This window comes from Eretmochelys imbricata, chromosome 3 (genome assembly GCF_965152235.1).
Source record: "Eretmochelys imbricata isolate rEreImb1 chromosome 3, rEreImb1.hap1, whole genome shotgun sequence".
NCBI classification, from domain to species: domain Eukaryota; kingdom Metazoa; phylum Chordata; order Testudines; family Cheloniidae; genus Eretmochelys; species Eretmochelys imbricata.
In genome coordinates, this window is record NC_135574.1 from 208,074,701 (window position 1) to 208,097,447 (window position 22,747).

The 22,747-nt window shown below is 42.9% G+C and overlaps 1 protein-coding gene across 4 annotated transcripts in view; it reads left to right on the forward strand.

Moving 5' to 3' along the window:
• The window catches only part of DHX57 (DExH-box helicase 57), a 31,117-nt gene extending 8,930 nt beyond the window's left edge, over positions 1-22,187 (forward strand). For 3 of the 4 annotated variants that reach the window (XM_077814173.1, XM_077814176.1, XM_077814175.1), the window contains 18 exons: positions 2,176-2,297; positions 2,586-2,781; positions 4,166-4,290; positions 5,672-5,805; positions 7,900-7,954; positions 8,489-8,694; positions 9,695-9,811; positions 10,254-10,350; positions 12,014-12,187; positions 12,537-12,737; positions 13,825-14,101; positions 15,896-15,991; positions 16,084-16,167; positions 16,801-16,935; positions 18,672-18,746; positions 19,405-19,539; positions 21,654-21,854; positions 21,993-22,187. In XM_077814173.1, the coding sequence (XP_077670299.1) occupies positions 2,176-2,297; positions 2,586-2,781; positions 4,166-4,290; positions 5,672-5,805; positions 7,900-7,954; positions 8,489-8,694; positions 9,695-9,811; positions 10,254-10,350; positions 12,014-12,187; positions 12,537-12,737; positions 13,825-14,101; positions 15,896-15,991; positions 16,084-16,167; positions 16,801-16,935; positions 18,672-18,746; positions 19,405-19,539; positions 21,654-21,854; positions 21,993-22,136 (2,574 nt within the window). In that variant the 3' untranslated portion in view covers positions 22,137-22,187. Of the gene's footprint in view, positions 1-2,175; positions 2,298-2,585; positions 2,782-4,165; positions 4,291-5,671; positions 5,806-7,899; positions 7,955-8,488; positions 8,695-9,694; positions 9,812-10,253; positions 10,351-12,013; positions 12,188-12,536; positions 12,738-13,824; positions 14,102-15,895; positions 15,992-16,083; positions 16,168-16,800; positions 16,936-17,190; positions 17,303-18,671; positions 18,747-19,404; positions 19,540-21,653; positions 21,855-21,992 lie in introns of those variants that run through there. The other variant, XR_013345787.1, reaches the window with a different exon arrangement.
• Positions 22,188-22,747: the final 560 nt, after the last annotated feature.

Consider the following 22,747-nt stretch of genomic DNA (forward strand, 5'->3'; position numbering starts at 1 on the left):
TACAGTAGAACCTCAGAATTCTGAACACCTCGGGATTGGAGGTTGTTTGTAAATCTGAACAAAACGTTATGGCTGTTCTTTCAAAAGTTTACAACTGAACATTGACTTTGAAACTTTACTATGCAGAAGAAAAATGCTGCTTTCCCTTAATTTTTTGAATAGTTTACGTTTAACACAGTACTGTACTGTATTTGCATCTTTTTTTATTTTTCTTTCTATACTGCTGCCTGATTGTGTACTTCCGGTTCCAAATGAGGTGAGTGGTGATTGACTGGTCAGTGCGTAACTCTGGTGTTCGTAACTCTGAGGTTCTACTATATTGTTAGAAAACAGATTAGACTTCTTTGTTGGATAACTGCAGACGCAGTTCTACAGCTAGGTTTATAAGGAATCAGTCCTTATACTTGAGAGCATAAACAAGAATAACATTTCCTGCTGTACTGTGTGTGCACAGTTAATTACACTGGAATTTTACACTGTTATTAGTTAACATTTGTAGTAGAATAGAGTCCAGTGGCCCCAACTGGTTTGGGCTGCGTTGTGCTATGCAGACTTAAATGGTATGAAGAGCTGGTCCATGCCTTAGAGAGCTCAGAATCTTAAATAGCTTGAGAAGTATACTGAAGTATAATAATTTCCTTTTGAATTTTAATAAGGGGTGACTTGTTGAGTTATACTGCTCCACAGGACTTCATAATGGGACTTCGGAGTGTAGAAGCTTTGTTTTGCAACAGTTCTGTGCTTGTCTTTCAGAAAAGGAAAATCTGCTTAAATTGATTCTTCCCAGCTGTCTGAATCACAGTGGCTCCTTATGACCTGAACTGTTTAGGAAGCCATAACTTATCTATTATCAGATGCTGTGTAGATCACGTTTTTGTTTGGCCAGTGGTTCTCCAGCTCTTTAATTCCGTATACTTACAGTAGAGCTCTCCTCGTGATCCTCTCCTTCCTATTATCCCAGGCCTACACTGCTTGCCTCTCAAAATGCTCCATTCTGTGGATCACCTGAAGGTTCTGCCTGCAGCAGGTGATCCTCAGACCACAATTTGAGAACGACCATTTTAGACATTTGTAACACCATTGCAGGCAGTAAGAGCGCTTTAATTTTCATGGATTTGTTTCTAATTTTGCATTATTTAAAGAAGAGGGTGATTTTCTTTGAAATCGAGGTAATATGGCGACCAGTATTCTAGTAAATTTTACTGCTTTAGCAATAGGTGTTGGCCAGAATTGTAACTCGTGCAGTTGCAGAAATGCTACTGTAGCCAATACACTGCATGTGAGAGTTTCTCTTTTGGAAATCCTTACAACTTACAATTCCTGTTAGGCAAAGTTAACAAATCTGTAAACTTCCCCGATAGAAAATGAATCATCGGCATTAGAAGATAAGACCATGTACTATGGCAGAGCACATATGAGAGAACAGGAAGGAAACACTATATATTTGGAGTTAATGGAAGCTGGAGGTATTTGGCACATTTGAAAAACATGCCAGTTTGATTAAGAACTTAAATATAGCTTAACGGTGCAATTTTCAAAAGTGCCTACGGGGTACTTTGGGCCCCCCAGGTTGAAAATATTGGCCTAAGTTTCTAGCTTTTATTTGTAAAGATAAATCTTCCCGATGCAAACTGAATATAAACAAATGCAGTTTTGTCTCTCTGCTCACAGCTTTGAAAGTTGCAAAATTTTGACCTTAATATTTTTATAAAAGAAATCTTAAATGCTGCAGGAATTGATGATTTGGGCCCCCATGCTCGCCACAGGAAGCTTTCCACTTACTATGAGAGAGTAAACTTTTTTAAACCCTCCTTTTACTTCGTGCAGTTTAAGGAAAGATTGCCTTACATAGCAACTGTTGCTAGATAAATTCAGGCTAAAAATAAGGTGCACATTTTTAACAGGTAATTAACTTTTGGAACAACTTACTAAGGGAAGTGGGTGATGCTCTATCACTTGAAGTCTTTAAATCAAAATTGGATGACTTGCTAAAAGGTATGCTCCTGCTCAGCCACAAAATATGGATTTAATGCAGGAATTACTGGGTAAAATTCTATGGCGTGTGCTATGCAGGAGGTCAGAGTAGATCATAATTCTCATCTGAATCTGTGAATCTAGGGCAGGATTTGAGGCGCGTAACCAAAGAGATCAATTTCTCTTAATTATGTTTGTCAGTCTTCTAGGCACTTCCAGTCCATGTTGCAAGAAAGACAGAATCTCCCTGCGTGGGAAGAAAGAGAAACCATTCTTGATTTGCTGACTAAGCATCAGGTGCTTGTTGTGAGTGGCATGACTGGGTAAGGATGCGATTTACACACACCCTTCTAGTCTCAAACGATACATGGGAAGGCATATCTAAAGTTTAATTGTACAGTCTGTGTTCTGCAATGATCAGGTGCTCGGGTACATAATTCATTGATGTTAAATTACTTCAATCGTAGATGAATTTTGAATTATTAAGGAATTTTACATGAAGTGTGACCCAAACTAATAAAAGCAAGGAAATACACATTGGAATCCAACCTCCTAACTCATTCTGACAAGACATTTTTTTAAACATTTTAATTATTTTTTTTGTCATGCAGCTGTGGGAAAACCACTCAGATTCCTCAGTTTATTTTGGATGCTTCACTGAGGGGCCCTCCAAATAGGGTAGCCAATATCGTATGCACTCAGCCTCGCAGGATCTCTGCCATTTCTGTAGCTGAACGCGTATCCAAGGAGAGAACAGAAAGAGTTGGGATTACTGTGGGATACCAGATCCGCTTAGAAAGTGTAAAGGTTTGTATGCTTTGCCTGTTTTTTCATCTAGTTCTTTTAAACTGTGTGTATTAGCTGTAAAAGGTGCAGACTGGCTGTCCTAGAGATGTAGTCCTTTATCCACAAGATTCATACAGTATGACCAGAGCAGTGTGAGCTTCCCCATGCTACCTTGCCATTTTGCCTCGAGCCACATTGTCAGGCAAAAAGAAAAGGAGTACTTGTGGCACCTTAGAGACTAACCAATTTATTTGAGCATGAGCTTTCGTGAGCTACAGCTCACTTCATCAGATGCATACCGTGGAAACTGCAGCAGACTTTATATATACACAGAGAATTTATATATACACGCCTTCTAGGATGAGACAGTGGTAGCAATAGTCTTAGTGTATGTTCATTGGGTAGCCTCCCTGCAGAGGTGGCCGACAATGAAATCAGCACTGATAGTGGGTTTTGTGACCTGAACACTTGTCCTCTGGAAACTGGACTGAAATCACTTTCATTAGTCACTAAACCGGAATCAAAGCCTAGCACTTCAGTCCTTAGTGATGTGGGCAGAATTTGAGCTAACTTCCTACTAGTGACATTCTGTCGGACATCCATTCCCCCTTTTCTAACATTTTTCTTGGATAAAGCAGACTTAGTATTTTAAAGCTATATCTGCCATTTGATTTCTCCTGTCATCCACATTTGACAAATTTTGCATCAATACAAATTGCAGAAGTAAAGTCAAATCTAAAATAAAGACTGTCAAAGATCTGAAGCTAAAAAGTTGATTGAACAAAATCTAAAGTAAGTTTTGAGTGAAAAACAAAACAGATCAGTTTACAACTGTTTTGCAAAGGGCTTGATTTTTAGTTTGTTTTGTCCATCCCTTTTTAACTTGAGCCTTGCAATTTTAACCTTGCTTTTTTTTTCTGTCCCTGCTGTTGACCATAATTGCAACACCTTTTCATTCTGTCCCATAGGGCAAAATATGCATCACTCATGAACGATTCTGTAATCCTTCATTAGTCAATCGAATAGAGACCAGAAACACAGATAGTCAGCCCTCTTCCTCCAGAGCCAGTCCCATCTCCCTTACAATAGCTCTCACCTTCACTGATGGAGACAAATGGTCAAGTGTTTAACGTGCAGCTACGGAAGCAGGAAAGATTTAGATGAGATAGCGTAGATATGTCATTGTCCTCTTGCAAAACATCTCCGTGATAAGGACCAGATAACTGCATTTAAGTTGAATTAAGGGTAAGGTGAGAGGAAAAATTGCTCCTGCTTGAAGCAAGAAATGTTCAGGTTGGACATGCGTGCCATATGGCAACCTGCTCTCTCTAGACTTTGTATTAGGAAAGCTGTTTAAACTTTTAAAATTCCACTGAACGTTGTGTGTCCTTGCTTACTGTTCCAGTCACTGGCTACCAGATTGTTGTACTGCACGACTGGAGTGCTGCTGAGAAGACTAGAAGGAGACATGACTTTACAGGGAATCACCCATGTTGTTGTTGATGAAGTTCATGAAAGAACAGAAGAGAGGTAAGTAGTTCCTTTTTCCATACCTGAAAAGGAAATACATGAAGGTGAGCACTGAGATGACTGAGTAATAAACTACGAAAGTCAAAGGGCCTCCAGCCAGTGTGATGGGCTCCTGGCAGTACTCTGCATGCACGGCCATATGGGAGAGTGTGGTTACTGCTCCTGGTCTTTCTCTCCCTGGAGACTAAGGGATTTGTTTGTGCTGTGGCAGCTCCTTGAGGAGAAGGCACATCGGTCAACCCTCACACTTTCAGTCACATTTTAAGGAAAGTTTTAGGATGGGACAGGAGGGACAACGGAGGTGGGTTCTTTAGGTCACTATCTCTTCCCTATTTCAGCTTGCTGTCCCCCAACTACCCTAATTCTCCACATGCTGCCTCTGGAAGTCCTAAAGACCCCTCCCAAGTAGAACACCCCAAATGGGGCTCGCCCACACTTCTGGGCTTTCCCAGACCAGAATTTCCTAATTCTTCCCCCTATCCTAATCCAACCTCTCCCAAACACACCCCTCTTACCAGCTGGTAAGGGGCTAGGCCTGTTGGTAGCTCTAAAACCAGAGAAGAAGGGATGGGGGGCACTCCTTAAGATCCTCCACGCGAGATGCTTTTAGTACTACCTGGCCAGCTACAGCTATGTGGACGGTCACTGGGTAAGTTTAAAAGCATTGGTCATCCCCTGGAAAGCTCTGTACATCCTGGATCCTGCCTGCCTGCAACCACCGCTCTCCCTACAATATACTGACACTGCTGTAGTCATTGGAGATGCTCGAGCCTCTTCATTATAAAAGAGAGGGGGCTGCTGGCAAGGGCGTTCCTTGGGAGGGTCCACAGGACTGGATACCCCTCCCCTCCACCTCGCTTTCCCCCAGTTCACAAACCAGCTGCACTTGATGACCACCTAGGCCTCCTGCAAAAGCTATGTACTTGACATGTTTTTTGGTGAAGATGGTGGGAATGCTTCTATGGGGAGAGGGGCAGAAAGGGGTTGTCTGCTGCTTTGATTTACTGGCTGGCTGAGTTAATTTATGTGTGTGGGTTATTTAATATTGTTGGGTGGCGGTTACTATGTTATCATCAGCTTAATTAGCTGTTAGGGCACCAAGAGCTTGTATTGCTTAAATCTAAGTAAATATACCAAGGAATCCAGACACTCTGGAAAGGGACAGCAAAAAAGTAGGTAATTGTAACCCAAGGTCACTTACAGTAAATTACCAAATTCATAGCTAAAGGCCATTACCAGAGAGGCACTATTGTGAGTACAGCTTGACATGGTGGTATTGCCATGCTGGTGGAGACCCCAGGAAAGGGAGCAGACTAGAGAGAGAAGAGATTTGGAAATTAACACTGAAGAAATTCAGATGTCTTTTGCTTGTTTTCTTCAGTGACTTCTTGCTGCTGGTTTTGAAGGATATTATGTTTCAGAGGCCAGACCTGCGTATTATACTAATGAGTGCCACCTTGAATGCAGAGCTTTTCTCTCAGTACTTTAACTCCTGTCCAGTTATTAACATACCAGGTGAAGAACGGTTATTTTTTTATTATACATTACGAGTTATTTTACTGGCTTGGTTTCAGCTTAGTTGAGAAATTTTACAATGGAGTGGGGCCTGTTTCTCTGTTAGTGTATGTTACAATGTTACTTATGAATAATAGCACTGTTTAGCTTAGGGATAGAGGTTGCAAACAATGTCTGGTTTAGGGGTAAGGGTGTCAGGCTGAGGATTTCCCAGCCCCTGGCAGTGATCATACTGCAGGCTATAAAGGGCAGCCTAGGCATGAACCTAAAGAATAAATGTACCATTTGTTTATTTTTACTTTATAAAACTGCAAGTCTGTTTGCCTACAAGAATCTGTTCATCAAATAATGTACCATTACATATAGTTTGGCATAAGACCCACTTACAAATATGTAACATCAATATATTTTATGATGTTTGAGAAATATCATTGTCTTCTATTGACATGAGCTCAGTGCTATTTTTTGTTCATTTTCTATCTTTTAGCCGTGCATCTCTAGCATGAGGCACACATTGCCCACACCAGGCAATTTCCGTTTGGCTCTCTTCCAGAAGCCACAGTAGAGCTCTTGCAGGCAAGAGGAATTCAGGACATATAACACTGGTCCTAGGCTGCTGTCGTACCTATGTGCATTCAAGAAGCCTTATTTTGTCTCTAAAAATGTCCCTCTTTCTTGGTTAGATCTCATTTCCGCCAAAGTCCTATTAACCCTGCTGCTTTATGGACAGCAGGCATTGCTGCTTAGCGCAACACCAAGAGTACTTTCCTTTCTTAGGAACAGTATGCTGCATACACACCCATACCCTCAGCCCCTGCATTCTCAGTAGATCAAATATGAAGATGGGGATTTAGTTGCGGCGTTCACTAAATTCATTTAAAATATAGAGAATAGTAACGATTAAAATGCTTTGCTGCAATTTTTTTTTTAAACTGAATTTGGTAAACAAGCAATTCATCTTTTTAGTTGGAGCCTTTTTTGAAGGTGACTTGCTCCTTTAGCAGATGATATTCCCCCGTAAGCACAGGGCCTGGAGGAAGAGCAGGTGTTTGTAGCTAAACCCAGATAAAGCAGAGGTGATAGTATTGGACACGTTTCGAAGAGTTACGTTATGCCACATTGCCACTCAGTAGTGCGTGTCTGCCCAGTTGTCCATGATTTACGTCCAGTTGTCCTCTTGGGCTCCCCATTGAGACTGGATAGTCAGTTAGCAATAGCAGCACAAAATGCCTTTTATCCCCTTTGGCTGGGCAGGAGATATTGTCCAATTCTGCCAGATGCGGACTCAGTCACAGATGTGACCTTCAGTATTGCGACATATTTATATATGAGAATGAAACCATAACTACTAAAACTCCAGCTGGTGCAACACGCAGCAACCCACCTGCTGACTAACACAGGTCATTGGCTATCCATCAAATATCCGATCAAGTTAAAGGTGCTGGTCATGATCCTCAAAAATTTCAGAGACAGCCTGACCTTGCTGCAGTCCTCCGAATGATGGAATTTTCTATGACAAGGAAACCTGGAGACAGCCTTCTTGACGGTTGGCCTACAGCTCTGGAACTCCTACAAGAGCCAAGAATGGCAAGAAACTTTATCTGCAAGACCCAGCTCTTTCACATAGCTTCCGCAAAACAGGGAAAAACAATCCCTTCCATTCTGGTAAATGGGGAGAGGATCGAGTATCCAGGTGTACGTGTAGGCCCCCATTTGGATGTATGCATATTTATACAATGCTCAGATATCACACTGAGCGTGATATAAATACCTAACTAGATGGAAATACATTGCTTCCTATAATTCTAATACTGCACTAAATTACCTTGCTACAGGAATCCTCTTTGTGTAAACTGAGTGAATGCCAGCAGTGTTCTTGAAAAACGTCAGCCATTTGTTCTGGACTGAGTTGTGTTCCCAATTGCAGTATAGTTCTAAAAGAATCTCCATAGTGCTGTTAAGTTCACGAAGGTGGGACAAGGGGTGAAGTGGTGAAACACAGTGTGAGAAATTGTAAACGCTAGCCCTCCCCTGACCTCCACTCCTGAAATTGTAGCTCGCATTTTGCTTTAACATTCTAATTTTTTTCTTTAGGTCGGACATTCCCTGTGGATCAGTTTTTTCTGGAAGATGTAATTGCAGTCACAAGGTATGAAATCATTGACCGCATTCTCACAAGTAACTGCCCTTTGGAATAGTTCCATTGTTGTATGCAACATAGTTGTTGCTGTGTCGGTCCCAGGATATTAGAGAGACTGGGTGGGTGAGACAGTATCTTTTATTGGGCCAACTTCTCTTGGTGAGAGCGTTTTCATGCCCCACAGAGCTCTTCTCCAGGCCTGGGAAAGGTACCCCAAACATCACAGCTTCATGCAAGGTGGAACAGATTGTTTAGCATAAGTAGTTAGGACATATTCTAAAGGACCATTCAAGCTTTACAATATGTGCTAACTACTTATGCTAAGAGTGATGTAACATTCCCAGCACTCCTACCTGCTCCTAGTAGGAGTGACAGAAAAGAGAAGTCAGGGCTATGATTAGCCACTCATATTCTTTATACAAATTTGTAAGGCATGCAGGTACCATGGTAATGGGCAAGGCATAATACCTTGAAAGCTTAATTTAAAGGGTAGGCTGTACAAACAGCTTTCCCTATGACTGAATTCTCTCTGGTCATGTTCAGGTATGTCTTAGAGGATGGTAGTCCGTACATGAACAACACGAAGCGAGGTCCAGAAGAAAAACTTAAAGCAAGACGCAAGAGAACTGCGTTAGAAGAAGTAGAGGAAGATCTAAGATGTTCTCACCTCCTAGAGGATGACACTACTGTCAAGGATTCAGTCCCAGACCAGCAATTAACTTTTAAACAACTCCTGATACGATACAAAGGTAATCTCGCTCTCTCTCTCATCCCTAAAAGCATATTTACACACCCAGCTGGTACTCTTGAATGTGTTGTAAAGTATACTACACGCATTTTCATAATTTGAGGCTTCATGGTTCAGAAAACCTGACCTATGAAGAAAGGTTTAAAAAAAAAACAACGGGGCATGTTTAGTCTTGAGAGAAGAAGGCTTGTGGGCGACTCTATAAAAATATTCAAATATATGAAGGGCTGTTGTTAAAGACGACGGTGATCAACTGTTCTCCATGTACACTGACGGCAGGATAAGAGGTAATTGTCTTCATCTGCAGCAAGGGAGATTTAGGTTCGATAGATGGACTCCACTGGGGTGTATATTGACTTGCAAAATAGTGACCCAATAAGCCTGCATGGTGTTATCCACTCCTCCTCCTTTTCATTGTAATCCTTCATGTACAGCTCTGGGGTTGCATCTTCTGGTGGGGGTGGGGCAGATTGTAGTAGCCCAAAAGAGTAAGGGGCTTTTGGGGTCTGTTGTATTTAAGAAATGAAATACTGGGAGGAGGCAGGACAGAGTTTGTGTGCGGGGTCCAGGAGACCTCTGGTGTCAGTCCTGGGCTGCCCCCATGGCATTCCCAACTCCTGCCTGGTACCAGTGGGAGTGAGCAGTGCTGGACTGGCACCAATGGGTTTATTCATGGGATGTGGCACACAGGAAGTGTGGTGCATTGGGAGTATATGAGACCCAATAGGGGGGGTGAGGGAGAGGAGAGGAGAGCGGGAGGAGTGGTAGAGTTAATAAGGAGGAGTCAAGGGGAGGAATGAATGAAGAGAGAGACTGAATGGGGGAGGGTGGGGCAGATTGCACTCAGAGGTATTACACTTACTGTACCCTTCAGCCATATCTACAGGGATGCAGGATCCTGCTTGGTGAAAGGTTGCTGATCCTCTGTGTGGCCATTTTCTCAGTTAACTGTGTAGTGTATGCTCTTTTATGAGACACCAACTCACCAATTTCTCTTTCAGGGATTAGTAAATCAGTGCTAAAAACGATGGCTGCCATGGACTTAGACAAAGTTAATCTGGAATTAATAGAGTCCCTGCTGGAGTGGATAGTCAGTGGGAAACACTCATACCCACCAGGTAACCTGACTGTCCATTGTGGGTTGTATAACAGGGAATACATGTAACAGTTATGTGCTTGTGTAGATTGTGCCAAGCTGACGCTTTCATCCAAAACATAATTTCCATAACTTCCAATTTTATCCGAGGACATTGAGTCTATCGGAGTAGGGAGGCCCCTAATTTCTATGGGGATGGGCAGATGGGTACACTGGGCCAGCTCAAAAGCTATAACAAAGAGATGTACCTTTGACAGTATGCTGACGTCTTTATCTGTCTTGTCTGGTTAGATTGTAAATTTTTTGGGACGGGGTCATTGCTGCTTGTGAGTTTATATGGCGCGTAGCAAAATGGAGCTCCAGTTTTGACTGGGGCCTTTGTGCTCTGCAGTAATATCGAAGTGTAATAGTGCATTTTAGCTGAACTCTTCTATTGACTCTTTTCTTTCCCCCTATATATACAGGTGCTGTACTGATATTTTTGCCTGGTCTTGCAGAAATTAAGATGCTTTATGAACAGCTACAGTCTAATGCCCTTTTCAATAATAGACATAGTAAACGGTAAGTCTAGTGTCCCAAAACGGTTAGTGTGTTGAAGTTAAATTAAGGGTAAAGAAACCAATTAAAAAAAAATTACCTTCTACTCAAACTCTGATGTCTGTCTCCAGTTACAAGTGCAGATTACTTACTGTTTGAGACAGTTGGTGATGGAGAAGGCTTAGATGCCATAATCTCCATTTCTGTTCCATTTGGAAAGGTCCTTTGAGTTAGCACAGTGGCTCAACCATCACGCACTTAGCATATTTGCGATGTAAGTTCTAGTCCCGTTTCCTCAAACTGGGGAAGGGAAAGTTGCAGTTTTGGTGACCAAGGTAAATATAACTTTAGAATTTTGGGAGGCAGTCAGATACCACGGTAATTGTTGGATAAGAACCTAGATAGTCTTTATGTGCTGTTTGCGGTGGGTCTTCATGCACTAGCTAAGGCTATCCAATGGAAGGCTGAAAAACGTAGAGTCTAACTTTATCTTTTACCCTGTTTTGCACTTCAAAAACATCTGAGTTTTTAACACTGTGAAGTATTGGGTATTTCTAAGGTAAAACATTCTAAATTTTGTGCGAATGATGAGGAAGAAAATCAAGAGTTAGGAAAAATAAGCTAATGCTTGGAGGGAAGCTGTCCCATGCATATTTAGATCACGATCTAAACATTGCATTTAAATAAGAAGTAATTCTCCTGGTTAGGTTGAGTGACCTTAGCCTGATGTGTTGTGGTGACCAAATTTCTCAGTGGAATAGAGTGACACCCACAGAATGACTTGTGTAAATCTGGCGGCAGCCCTGGTTGTACATACTGTTTTAATTTCAATCTTTCAAAAAGCACCTAGCTAAGCCCTTGGCCAGTGATAGCGAATCATAGACACATGTGTTGCCTTAAGCATGCAGACCCTATCACTACCAGGCTCCTTAAGCTTTCTGGTGAGTAAATAAGGAAGGGGCTTATGGGGATAGAAAGACAGCAGAACCCTACAAGGCACAAATCTTGGCAGAATCCCTCACCGGCTTTGGGGAAAGACGGTGGGCTCCCACTTAGCTGCTCAGAAGAGCTCTGCTCTCAGGACCCTTCAGCAGAGACCTCAACCCAGCTCCAGCTCTGAAACCCAGTCCCCCATCGAGAATGTCCTTTCCCCCCGAGAATATTTTAAAGGCCTGCTCCCCATGGCCAGTGCAAGGTGGGGTATGGAACCCTATCACAGTGCCACTTAAGAGACTGGATCTGTTCAGTCTAAGGGCTGATGGAACTATGGAGAGAATCAAGAAAACCAAGCTTGCTGTTAGACTCTTAAGGAGTGGGTCTCGTTTTCTTTGCTCCTTCGAGCTCCAGACTCACTTCTATGTCAGCAGCCAAATCCAGTTACTGGATATTTGCAAGTAAACTCTGTGCGCTGCATTCTGCCTGGTGATTATATCCACCAGAAGAGCTAACAGTGAAACGTAGCGAGGAACATGTCTATCCCACAATCCGTGGCCCTTGGAGTCCCCATTCTGAAGTTGTGGCAGGACATTCCAATGTTGGGACAGGGGACATGGGCTGCACATGGGCTCCATTCTGAGAATGGGAAGGTACAACCTACAATACTCTGGGCTAAAGTTGTATGAATGGGCAGATGTTGGGAGGAAGAAAGGTTGGCAAAGATAAGCATGCACTCATCTTTCTCTTCTAGCTGTGTTGTTTATCCACTCCATTCCTCACTGTCCAGTGAAGACCAGCAGTCTGTGTTCCTGAAGCCTCCTGTAGGAGTTACCAAGATCATCATATCTACGAACATTGCAGAAACATCCATCACCATTGACGATGTGGTCTTTGTGATTGATTCTGGGAAAATGAAAGAGAAAAGGTATTGGGATTATTCTGGTGGAACTGTGATCTCGGAAGATGATGTGTTCTGCATGGTATCTGTTTAAAAAAACTGTCCAGCACATTAGAGTATGAATTCACATCTGTTAAAGAGCTGGAGAAAATCTGAAAGGGCTTCATTCTGCAACTTACTGTGTGCACAAAGCTCCCATTGACTCAGTGGGAGTTCCATGCATGGCATCCATTACAGACGTGCATCCATAGTGTTGGTAGTTATGGCCCTCCAAAAGTTCATAGTACCTCTCAGCTTGAGCTTCGGTGTTGGTGCTCTTCGCTTGCTTGAAGTGAAACTCCCATCCTCATCCATTTTGACTTGTTTCCTCTTGTAGATACGACCCCAGCAAAGGAATGGAAAGTCTGGAAGACACATTTGTGTCCAAAGCTAATGCGTTGCAAAGGAAAGGGCGGGCAGGGCGCGTAGCCTCTGGAGTCTGCTTTCATCTTTTCAGTAGCCATCACTACAATCACCAGCTTATAAAGCAGCAGTTACCCGAAATACAAAGAGTGCCTTTGGAACAGCTCTGTCTCAGGTAAACCATTATCAACGTAATCGGTCTTAAAGGGCCATCCCCCAGGACAGCCTCTCTCTCCAGGCGGGAGCAGCAGAGTTATCACACCCCCACCAGGCTCTTGATATCGTAGGAACCAGCAAGCCCCCCTCTTCTCACTTTTGTTTTGTTGATTGGCTGTTGAGTGCTCTCGTCTCTCACTGACTACCAGTCTACCTCTGCTTCAGGACTTTTGATCTTCCCACCCACCATGTTACTGCCTCAAACCCATCCTCCACTCACCATTTCCTTGGCCCGTCCCCGTCCCTATAAACAAAGGCAGTGCTAACAAGATAATCCTCTGAGCACTTTTCTGGTATGTTGCATTCCTTTCTTGCAGCCCCATATTTGTTGTCTTTTTAAATTACAAATTCTTTTGGGGGTAGAGGGACTACTGTGTCGTCTTACGTGTTTGCACACAGCCTCGTTCGATCCCAATTAGGCACTACTGCAATATAAATATTAAAGAGGGAGGCCTTTGACGCTCATGCCGGTAATTTAGGATTAGAAGGTACGTTTGCAAAGCCAAAGCCCAGTGATGTAAATGGGAGTCTTTGCATTGACTTGAATGGGCCTTGAATCAAGTCTGTGGGATCAAAACTCATCCCTAATAGTTTTGGACCACTTCCCAAGTTGAATTATGCCTTATTGACTCTTGGCCAGGAGGAATGACAACTCGTTTGCTTTATGGTGTGGAAGGCCTGTATAAAAAGATGGGTCTTGCACCATGTTGTGACAATCATCAGATCTGAGCTTGTCCTGATCTGCAGTAGTAGCAGATTCCTTAGTTATTGGTTAGCTCGCTGCAGTGGCAAAGGGTGGAGAAGAGGCCGTCTGGGATTGTGTAGCCTGTGCCTGTTAAGGGCTTTAAAGATAAAGATCAGCATCTTGAAGTGGATCAGAAAGTCAGCAGGGAGCCAGTGTAGACCCTGGAGGACTGGTTGGCTGTGCTCCCATTGGCATGGCCTATCTAGAAAGCAGGCCATGGGAAGGGCGCACTCAGTGATTTGGAAGAAGTTTGCTGCTTTATCCTATGTCAGCAGACTGAGTTGTCATCTTTTTCCTTAAGAATTAAGATTTTGGATATGTTTTCTGCACACGGCCTTCAATCTGTCTTATCCCGCCTGATTGAGCCGCCAAGAATTGAATCTCTGCGTGCATCGAAACTGCGACTGCAGGACTTGGGCGCTTTAACTCCAGATGAAAAACTCACCCCCTTGGGGTATCACTTGGCCTCCTTGCCTGTAGATGTGCGGATTGGAAAACTAATGCTGTTCGGCACCATTTTCCGTTGCCTGGATCCTGCCCTAACTATAGCAGCAAGTCTGGCCTTCAAGTCCCCTTTTGTAAGTATGCCGCCCTGAACTCCGCCTGCGCGCCAAGATCTGAAAGCTCTGTGTTATATTCATCAGTGAACAGTGTAGTGTACTGCAACATACTATTCTTAAATTTCTTACCAGTCCCACTTACGGCACAGCGCATCTTTGTGTTCGTATAAAATGCTTTTGTGTCTGGACTGGAAATAGTCATATCGTAAGTACATGCACAGAGACAGAAGTATCAAGAACAGTTTGATCCCTAATAAAAAGAACATAATACTTTACTGGAGGATGGAATTCTTTTGAGCCAAATAACTAATCCTTGTTTTCAAATGACATAGTGATATTGGGCATGCTGTGAATGTAAGAAGAGGCCAAAATAGCACCAAGAGAACAGCAGTCCTCTTCAAGAGGGTGAAATTGATCAAAGACTGAAGTGATTATAAATATTCACTAGTACATAAAGCTTCAATTTTTAATTCTTGCTGAGTCCAGAAATGCAATCTATAAATGTGTGTGCAAGGAATAGTCCTGGTGAAATTATAGGTGTCTGCTTTACATCTCCTACGCCCACCTGTGTTTGGAAGCAGTCGTGGTCTTGCTCGTGGTGGTTATGAAGCTGACAGTTCTGAGCTCTGAGTATAGTGTTCATTCCTGAACTCAGGCTGTGTGCGCACACGTCAGCTTAGCTTGTAAAATCCGGTGCTGTTCTGTACGTCCAGTGGGTGTAGTTGTTTGATCTCTGTCTAAAGCAATATACGACCTCATATCAAAGATCAGGACTGAGTGTTCCATCTCAGTGTATGGTTTTGCCACCTATAGTTAATGGTACAAACAGTCTCTATTGTGGACAATACAATCATGAAATTGCCTCTGCAAATCCCTTGCGGTTGGAGTTCTGTAAGTCTGGAATGTACTATAGAGTGGTGTAACTGTATTTGGGGCCCATACGTCCACTGCAGATCTGTTTTGTTAAATCATGGTTCTGAAATGCCCCATCCTATAGCCATTCTCTTTCCATAGAAGATAGGTGGCTTTCAGACTTTCTCTTCCCTCCTCTTTCCTTCTCCATTGCACATTTCTCCTTTTAGCTTTAACTGTATGAAATTGTTAGGGGGTTTAAAGATGTGTTTTTGATAGGTTTTGGCCTTGTGCAGATCCAGAGCAGGGCTCTGCTTTTAATTATTTCTTTCCTGAGCCACCAATTGACACATGGAGGGCCTGGTGCAGGGGCATTCCCCTCAAGTGTTACGGCTGTGAGACATTCATTCCCAGTCAGAAGTGGGAAGGTGCTAGGCTCAGGGTTTTCTCTAGTGTAGACAAGGCCTTTCTAATGCTTCCTAATCTCCTCCAGTGAGGTCTGCCGCGGCAGCTCTCTGAAAGAGAAAGGAAGGTTGTTCCCCAGTATGTTGCTTCTGCAGATGCAGCCTGATCCTCCCTCCTTCCGTTTCTTCACAGTTACATTATTGAGGGTAGGGGAAACAGAGTTGCTTAGGACTGTTCTGGAAGTGAAGCTTTTTATAATATCAAATCTGTGGTTAGTATGCAGACCTCCCCTAATGAATACGTTGCTTTGGGACGGTTCTGGGACCAGTGAGTCACAGCATGTAACTCCGACAGCAGGAGTCTGCATAGGCAATATATCCAGAGAATTTCAGTTACTGCTTAGTAAACTTTTTTTGTCATGAATATGAGGACTGCAACTGATCAGTAGCTTACTGGTCAATGTAAGAAAGACAACGTGCATCACCAGTGATAAAGCACCTGTCTTGAGCAACGACGGGAGAAGCAGAGATGAAATGTGTCAATCTATTTATTTAGGTGTCTCCATGGGATAAAAGGGAGGAAGCGAACAAAAAAAAGCTGGAATTTGCAATAGGAAACAGTGATTACCTGGCTCTTCTCCAGGCTTATAAGGTGAGCTAAAAATCAGTGACCCAGATCAAAAGTGTGTACATGTTCTGAAATTTAAGGCATCATCAATAAAGTTTGGTTTCTCCATTATTTAGGGATGGCACTTAAGTACCAAAGAGAGTTCTCGTGCAAGCTACAGCTATTGCAGGGAGAACTTCTTATCAGGAAGAGTTCTTCAAGTAAGTCAGTTTTGATTCAGTATTTTTCAGGATTAATTTTTAAAAAGTCAGTAATTGCCATCATGTTGTCAGTCATGTCCGTCTTTATTTCACCTCCTCTTCCTGCCCCATCCTTTTGATCTTCTTCCAAGTTCAGCTAAGAGCTGGGAAATATTACTGACTGTAACTTTAGCCAGCTGTCTGAGCCTGTAATCCTAGTGTAACCAGACATGTTTAATTTAAAAATCAACCCGAGGCTCAGACCAATGTTGGAATATTTCAGCTCAGAAGGAATTGGCTTGAGAGAGTTCTGAACAGCAGCAAAAGCTGGGTTGGAAACCTGTCAACCTTAACTGCAAGCTCCTCCTACTCTGTTGGATTGGATAATGTCTTCAAACGGAGAGGGCATACGGATCCATGCCTTTCACATATCCACTGGTTGTCTTACTGCAAGCAACCAAAGTGATCATAGGTGATTGTTGGATATGCTGAAGGATAGTCCTTGCAATTGGTGTTTAAAATGGGGAGTCTGGTGTGAATTAACCTCACATGCATGCTGTTGGCAGACAGGATACTGGGCTGGATGGACCTTTGGTTTGACCCAGTATGGCCATTTTTATGTTCTTATGTTCAAGGCTTTCTGTTGACTTATAGGAAATGGCGAGCCTAAAAAGGCAATTCACAGAACTGCTGTCTGATATTGGATTTGTGAAGGAGGGGTTAAGAGCCAGGGACATGGAGAAGAGGTGGTCTCGAGGAGATGGTGTTTTGGATGCTACTGGAGAAGAGGTAACTGGATCTTTACTGCTTTAAACTGCTGCTTTAGTCTCTAATCAGCCTTTGTAGCAAACGTTCACTGATTTGGTGTGCTTGCTGGGGCAGGCTTGTCTTGCTATCCAATGTGATTAGTGATCACCATTTTCTTCTTTGTCAATCTACCATCCCTCCTCCCTTCTACTTTGGAGACATGTATAATAACATAGGTCTGGGGTCAGAGACTGAGGGAGTTAGCCACTGAGGGCCTTTATACTCTTGGTTCTACAGCAACAAATCTGAGGTGCATGCTCACTGCCTAATGAATAACCACTCTGCAATGGCCCTGTGGCAGGACATGCAATTCCCACAGCATGGATCTGCACAGACAGTGCATTTGGAGGTGAGTCACTTTTCTGCACCCTCCTAGTGCTGCTTTCCAGTAGGTTTCCAGTATAGCCCTAATGAGAGCTGTAATCGCAACGGGACAGAGGTGTAGATGACTGTTGCGAGGTCCATGTTGGAAAGGATGGCTGCGCTCTCCTGACCAACTCTGTAGGGTGGAAGGCGCTATGAGTGAATCTAGGGAGAGAAATAGATCCAAGGAAACTGAATGTCTGGTATGCACCATCAGACTTTTTTTTTTAACCTCTAGTTAATTATTAATTGAAGTAATTAACACACTGGAGTAGTTAAGGCCTTGTCCACACTGTACAGTTCACTCGAGCGACCGGCACACCGGTGTGACCACTCAAACTGTCCTGGCCCAAGTGAGAGGTAAGAGCAATCACATTCAAGTTGCTGGATCCACACTGGTGCTGCACTCAGTCAGGTGAGGTGCTGGGCTTTCTGGGGGCATATCCCATGGTTCTTAGCGGCTCATGGTTCATATCCATGCTCTAATCAGAGCTGTCTTGTGAATTCTTTCACAATGTATTGTACGATAACTTATCTGTTCTTCCTGGGCACATGTGCAGATGTGATCTTAGCCCACCAAGTCAGTAAAGTAACCCACTTCCAGGTTGGTGCACACTAGATTGCTGTCTGTGGCCTACATTCCAAACAGTGTGAAGGCATGGATCCAACCTGGAACCTATTCTGGATATGTTCATATACCACCCTCATGGCCATATTATCTGTGCAGTGATACCAAATGTTGCAATTAGTGCAACTCTCATTTTGGGAACAGGAGATAGATATTGGGTATTAGATGTGGTTGAGGGCATTTCAGCCCTATGAAAGCAGTAGTGTGCTTTGCTAAGGAGATCACGCAGGCCGCACGGAGCAGTCGAGACAGCTGATGTAGGTTTTAATAGCTGAAGAATCTCCTTATGCCAACTGGTAGTTCTGGAGCGGGACAACAAGCGCACAATGGCGAGACTACACCATCATGCAGACCTGGCGAGGTTTGTGATTTATCCTAGGGATCAACTACATAGTAGCATGGAATAAATGTTTGGGGAGTGTCCAGATTAGCTTTGACAAACATATTAACTATTGCAAATTCATTGGCAATTAGTTTAATTAAAGGTTAAAAAGAGTGTAGGCAAGACATAACCTGAGAGTGCAGAATCCAGTAACTGCTCCTAATATGAAGTTAAATAGTTGGCTCAAAAAGAGAGTACCAACAGTGTCAGTAATTTAGTTTTAATATGAAGTCATGTTCTACAGTGAATCAAGAAATCCCTGGTTTTCACTGAAGGGTCACTGGGACAAGGCCTGTAGGTAGTAACCTGGAATTGTAGTACTTATTGTATGTATTTATTTCACAGGCAAACTCTAATGCAGAGAACATCAAGTTGATATCAGCAATATTATGTGCTGCTCTGTATCCCAATGTTGTCCAGGTAAGAGGGTGCTTTTTTCCTTTTCCATCTTCGTTTGCATCCCACTCCCTTTTGAGTGGCAGATCCGTACTGAATGCTTTGATTCGGGGTTACTCTGGCAGACTGCCTCTTGTTTAAGGGTACTGTATCTCCACAGAGCATGCTGCCCCTATTGCTTTAGGCCTTGGCAACTGAACTCCCATTTACAAACTCATGTAGCTGGCTACTGCTGTCATTCCAACAGACTTTTATTTTTAGTGTGATCTTAAGATGCCAGGAGCATGCATCAGTAACCACCACAGGCCACAGTCTGAACATGAGCAGCAGGAAATGAATTCTGGGGTGAAAGCCGGAGCATTATAAAACCAACCCCCAAACTGTATCGACTAGTTTTGCAGAGTGCTGACAGAACTCTGGTAATGGGGTCTAGATACTTCCAAAGTCACCTCTGGGCCGAGACCAAGCAAAAACATATCCTAAAAGGAATTTGTTTGAGAGTTATGAGCAACTGAAAATATTGGGTTAGATGCAAGCTGGAATGCAACACAGTACCTTTCTTGATGTCTAGGGTAATACTTCCTGTTGTTGTTGACATAGTAATAGATGTGGAGAAAGACGGTTTACTTGGGGCAGGAGGTGTAAGAGTTATTTTATTACTGTTTATTATCTTCACATTTAGGTGAAAACCCCAGAGGGGAAATACCAGTATACCAGTGCAGGAGCAGTTAAATTACACCCAAAGGCAGAGGAGTTGAAGTTTGTTACAAAAAATGACGGTTATGTTCACATTCATCCTTCCTCAGTGAATTATCAAGTAAGGATTTTTTTCCAACTCAGTAACATACATTCTCTACGTTTTTAAAAAAGACATTACTTCAGCTAAGTGCTGCTTGGATTATGAACTAGAGCACTGAGCAGCCTCAAACACACAGCAACGGTGTGCTTGAAATCCTCTCGGTGATGGGTTTCAAAGAGCGGCACAGATCACAGGTAAGAGCCTCCATTACAATAGATGACAGAGACTCAAATTTGGAAGTTAAGTTTGTAGGATCCAGCAATTTCATGGCCCTGATTTTCAGAATTGCAAGAACGCACGTTCATGCAGAGTTACCGCAATGGCAGGGGATTGTGCCTGTAGGGATCACCGCAATTGTCCTGTCCATGCAATCTCAGGAATTGTGCAGGAGATGGCAAGTGTTTATGCATGTAGCATCTTTACAGGGGCAAACTGTCTGACAGGAGGGCTCATATTTCTACCACTGAAATACTTTATTTGTAAATAATTCACTGTTGAAATGCACAGTATCACTTCTTCCTATGAGATCAAATGCAATAATTTTCTTTGAAGTTGATGGTATCCCATTAATAAAGATCACGAGGGAAACTTACCATTGAACAGGTGCTTGTTTTTGTTTTTTTTTATGAAAGTGATACATGGTAACACTGATCCTCCTTTTTGAGGATACAAATTAGCTGTTAAAAATCCATATTACATTGTTAAGTATAATAATCCATTGGAGTATTGTAAAACTTAATTGTTTATAAATCTATCCTGGTGAATCAGCCCAAGTCTAAACTAACATGAGAATGAACCTCCTTACACGTCAAACTCTCCTTGCTATCCTACATGGGCAGCAGGGAACTCAAGGCACTGTCAGTAATTGGCTGATTTCCTATAGGCCTTGTTGCTGAGGTGGGTCCTGAGGAGAGATTTGAAAGACAAGAGAGTAGTGTCCTAGAGGATTAGTTCAGGGAGGCCATGCTGTGAGCGGGGCAGTATGGAAGAGGCGTAGACATTTGTGTGAGATTCTGATGAAGGGCAGAAGAGAGAGAGCACAGGAGACAGGCGGAGGAGACAGGATTATGTTATACGTGACATTGTGAGCTCTGCAATGGCACGTTTCAGAAATACAAACAAATCAATGCCACGTGGTCCCTGCGAGCAGCTGCAGCAAAGCCCTCTTGCACTCACAGGAAGGGCAGCTGTGCGGAGGAAGCGGGCAGTGACTCCCAGGCAGATTCTGACGAGCAATCCCCAGAGGAGAGCGTGCCATGCATCCAGCAGCTCCTCCCCATCCTTGCTGTCAGAGTCTGAAGGTGCTCAAAAGGGACACAGATATTATAGGAATGACTAAAGGCACCTGTCTAGATAGAATGAGACCTGGGGGGAGAACAAGCAGAGCCACTGGGCTTTCCCACCACCCAGGGTGCATAAAAATCAATGATGGTTTTGAAAAAATAAAGTCAGATTTTTTTATTTAAATTGGATTTTTTTTTATTTTGTTGTTTAAATTATAAGTTTTTTTTTTTAAAATGAAATCTGAATTAAAACAAAATATGTTAAAGCCTAAACTTATCTCTTAGAACATTGAAATAACAAAATAAATATACTGACTCTATGAGCTTCTGTCGCAAACGCAGAGTTAAAGGCTGCTTTTCTGTGTAAAGAAAGAATCAGGAAAAACATGTAACGTTTGGGGCCAAGCTTCGTCAGTGTGGCACAATAGGTCAGCCTGAGTAACTTAGGAGACTGGATCTTTTTCAAGAGAGTTAAGCAAGTAAGAATTGAAGTGCTGGTCACTTTTACTTAGGCGTATTGAAAATGTTCCCAGGCTGATGTGAAATAATCAGTTCAATTCAGTAACTGCAGTTAATCCCTCAATTTAATAAATCCTCTAGTTTTAAGTGTGAAATATGTTTTGATAAGAGAAGTTTGTGTGTCTAAAACCTTTAAGGTTGTTTTGAATAATAAAAATAAATCGTATATGCTGTTTTATACGCACAGGGCAGCGAGCAAGCCAGTAATCTGCAAGGGAATGGGGATCAGATTTATTCCTTAACTATCTGAAAACGTGCGCTCAGTGACACTAATGTAATCACCATTCTTACTCCTAACTGACTACAACCCTCTGGCATTGAATGTTCCAGACCAGGCACTTTGACAGCCCCTACTTGGTGTATCACGAGAAGATCAAAACCAGCCGTGTGTTCATCCGGGACTGCAGTATGGTGTCGGTGTACCCGCTGGTCTTGTTTGGAGGAGGGCAGGTCCACGTGCAGCTGCAACGGGGGGAGTTTGTCATTTCGCTTGATGATGGATGGATTCGATTCGCAGCAGCCTCCCACCAGGTAATGAAACCAGCGAGTAAGATTGTGAATGCTTCAAACCTTGCTCTGCTTCTGCACCACACAGAACATGCAGATGTAGAGTACAGGGGAGAAGCTATTTCATGATCTTTGTGGGGGGTGTTTCCTTGTTTGCTTCAGGTGGCAGAGTTGGTGAAAGAACTCCGCTGTGAACTAGACCAGTTACTCCAGGATAAGATCAAGAATCCCAGCATGGATTTATGCACGTGCCCGCGAGGATCCCGTATCATTAGCATGATTGTAAAGCTTGTGACCACCCAGTAATCTGAGAAGCACTTTTATAAAGACCCACTTCTAACTGTGCTCGGAAATGGATTCTGGTCCCGCAATGTTTTTGTATTGTCAGAGTCTGGCACTGATCCTGGTAGCGCTAAATTGGTAAATGGGCCGTTTTAGCTTTCAGAAAATAGTCAAAGAAATAAACCTGAGCAAAATGGCTTCTGCTGAAAATGAAAGGGCTCACGGAACAAACTAAGGAATGGAAAGCTGGCAATTCTCGTGATAGTGATCGAAAACTCCAAATCAGAGAAGGAAAGCGTAGAATTTGTTTTAAAAAAAAAAAAAAAAAATTCTGTTCAGTGCTGGAGTATGTTTTCTGTGGTCTGTTTTTGTCAGTGTTCTGTTTTTTCCGGTACAGCACTTTTAACTGACTTTTGTTAGGAAGATCAAGGAATCACGTGCTATGCAGCTTGCCCTTGGAGCAATATAATTATCAAGAGAGAGAGACAGCGCACATTACCTGGTCAGGCTGCCCAGAACTTTTCTACAATCAGTATAAACTACATGGCCAAGAATCCCACCTTCAGCAGCTGTTCAGTCTAACATCGGCACTTATCAATCATTTTAGGGTACAGCAGCTGTTAAAGGAGCTCAGT